Source organism: Babylonia areolata, chromosome 21, assembly GCF_041734735.1.
Source record: "Babylonia areolata isolate BAREFJ2019XMU chromosome 21, ASM4173473v1, whole genome shotgun sequence".
Lineage (NCBI taxonomy): Eukaryota > Metazoa > Mollusca > Gastropoda > Neogastropoda > Buccinidae > Babylonia > Babylonia areolata.
Window position 1 is genome coordinate 53,047,492 of NC_134896.1, and position 2,902 is coordinate 53,050,393.

A 2,902-nucleotide genomic window follows, 5' to 3' on the forward strand; every position below is an offset into this window, starting at 1 on the left:
AAATGAAATAAGTATGAATAATAAATGACATAGAACAAACCAAATAGATAATAATAGTCACATAAATGGATGAATCAAAGACTACAATTACGGAAACATGAAAATCATAAAAAGCAGAGAGAGACTGAGAGACAGACAGACAGACAGACAGACGGACGGACGGACGTTTATGTGTGTGGTACGTGTGTGTGTGTGTGTGTGTGTGTGTGTGTGTGTGTGTGTGTGTGTGTGTGTGTGTGTGTGTGGTTGTGTGTGTGTGTGTGTGATGGGTAGATGTAAAGAAAAAAGTGTTTCATATGTTTATAGCTGTATCTGTATAATCATGCACAGCTGTTTTATTTACGTTAAGTACCATATCACATTAATTATAATCTAAGACCTGGTGAAAATAAACTGCCATGAACATTCAATTTCAAGTACCTATGAAAATCCCCCACTCAGGGGTAAGCACTCATGCATTCGGCTCTTGGCAGGGGAAGTAACTCGAGGTAATGTTCAACACGAACTCAGTAAGTAAACGAGTTAACGAAAGTAGGACTTACATACATGTATACTCGTTTTTGAGCGTGGAAAGGAATACATGTTGAGAAAATTTAACCCAACGGCATTACAGTGCGGGTTACAGCGAAAACTACGGAGAGGGCGAATTTGACTGTGGCGCAGAATGCTAGGCGTTTGGATAACTTAGCAAACAACGGGACTTCACGAAGTTTTGTGACACAGCTGAACTTGTAAAAGTTTGTCGAAATTGTGGCCCGTCTTCCTAGTTTTGTACTGACTGAGGAAAGGACGCTTTCGCTCATAGTTTATGTTGGTATGAATTGGTGAGCCTGACAACGTAACCTTTGCCAGTTACTTTTACTTGTGTTTTAAAGTTTCTTCACGTTCAGCCTTTTGTGTTCGCGGCCGCTGAAGCAGAACTGCTTCAAAACCTATTTCGACGTTTCAGTCTGACTTGAAGAGGCACCAATTAGCACAGACAAGTAGCATGGCTGATTCAAGACGGAGAACAGCACCATCAAGAGAAGAATGGCTGTCCAAAATCCAGATTCATGGGATACTTCACAAGTTTGGACAGCAGTCGAACAAATGGAATAAAAGGTATACAGCACGCACACTGTTGTTCATTCTGCTCCACTGTCATAGTAGAACAATAATAGGAATATATATATATAGTAGTTCATTCTGCCTATTTTCTAATGTAGTTGTAAAACACAATTTTTTTAAAGAGAGAAAAAAGCATACTGCCATATATTTTGCCAATTCTATACCATCATTCTACACTGTGGAATAAAGGATTAGCATACTGATGATACTCTGATACTGTCATTAATTATGCCAGTTGTCAGTGGTACTGGTAGTGCTTGCTGTCAGTGATAAATGGAATAATGGAATAAATGGTAGTTATACTGTTTGTCATTATACCTATCGTCCATTGTAATAATGGAAAATTGAGGAACAGCTATCTTCTTCTTCCTGTGATATCCAACGGTCATTGCTGACCTTTACTGACATTCTAGGGGGATCGCTGAGTGCTTGTAGAGTGGAGAGAAGGGACAGAGAGAGAAAGCCTAGGGTACAACTGTACGACAAGAAATTCATTGGTACTGCTTGGGGTAAAGGCTTCTGGTGGCGCAGGGTGGTATCGGTCGGAGGTCATTGGATCTCAGGCATGCAGTGCCATTGCTGATTTTATACAGCATGGCAAACCTGGCGGATCAGCACCTCTCTGCCAGTGAAGGCCACTGGAGCTATAGCAGAGTGTTTCCTTGGGGGGAAAAAATCAAAACGTTTTACCTGCATCATATAGAAAAAAAAGGTTAACAGGACTAAGATAATCTGCTGTTGTTGTGATAATTTATTAATCAGTTGTAACAAATGGCACAATAATTTCTGTAACACCTTAATTGATACTGACTGCATGAGTGTTGATGATAGCTGATGTGGTGTATATACATATATATGTGTGTAGCCGTGTACCGAGCGATTATTCAAGGGTACGGACGGTACAAAAGACTTAACTAAATGATGATTGAATGTATTAATGGATAAACAAGAATTCCTGCACACAGGCCAGGAACATATAGAGGCCAGTCACAAATGGGTTTTTCTGTTGTTTTATTTACAATAGTTATTGAAGGAGAAGAGCTAAGAAGAAGATATAAGAAGAGAACACAAAAAGAGAAGATGTAAGAAGAGAAGATGTAAGAAGAGAATAGAAGAGAAGACAGTGCCTGGAATGACACAAACAAATGTCATTAGCACATGTCGGCACAAGTGAATAGTAAAGCACATGTATACATATTACATGGAAAGACTACCACTTGGAAATGCATATGTGTGAAGACCAAACACTGACATCAAATGACATTTCTAATACATTTAAATAGCGCAGTTAAAGTGATTGAAGCGATGCTGACTTGGTGAAAGTACACTGACAGTATAGATTAGGTAAAGCTTATACCGTGTCAAATGACTCAAATGAATCAGTTTATCATGTAGCACTATGCTGGAGTAAGCCGTATAGAAGAGAGCATGATAACTAAATTACAATTAACAGACTGATACATATCAGGTGGTTTTAACCAATAACTGATATTAATCAAACACTATCTTGTAATCACCACAACAGAATACTACACACATCTTAGAGTACTGAGAATCAGTGAAACACTAACCTTCAGCAGTGACAGCAAATGAGAAAGAATGCATCATATGCACCCACTAGAATATTCTTGAACAAACTATTAGCATCCAGAGACGTCACTGACTGTGACGTTAAGAAGAATCAAATGGAACACTGCTCCAAGCAGATGACGACATGGCAATTATTTAGATCAATCATAGCTGAGCTGTGACTAACATGTCAAAGCATTACTCGCTCTGCCAATTTATGCAGGTT

General features: G+C 39.0%; 1 protein-coding gene across 1 annotated transcript in view; it reads left to right on the plus strand.

Moving 5' to 3' along the window:
- Positions 1–522: 522 nt before the first annotated feature.
- LOC143296648 (uncharacterized) overlaps positions 523–2,902 on the plus strand; it is a 35,074-nt gene continuing 32,694 nt past the window's right edge. Inside the window, exon 1 of the mRNA XM_076608678.1 lies at positions 523–1,101. Coding sequence (XP_076464793.1) covers positions 989–1,101 — 113 coding nt within the window. The 5' untranslated portion in view covers positions 523–988. The remainder of the gene's footprint in view (positions 1,102–2,902) is intronic.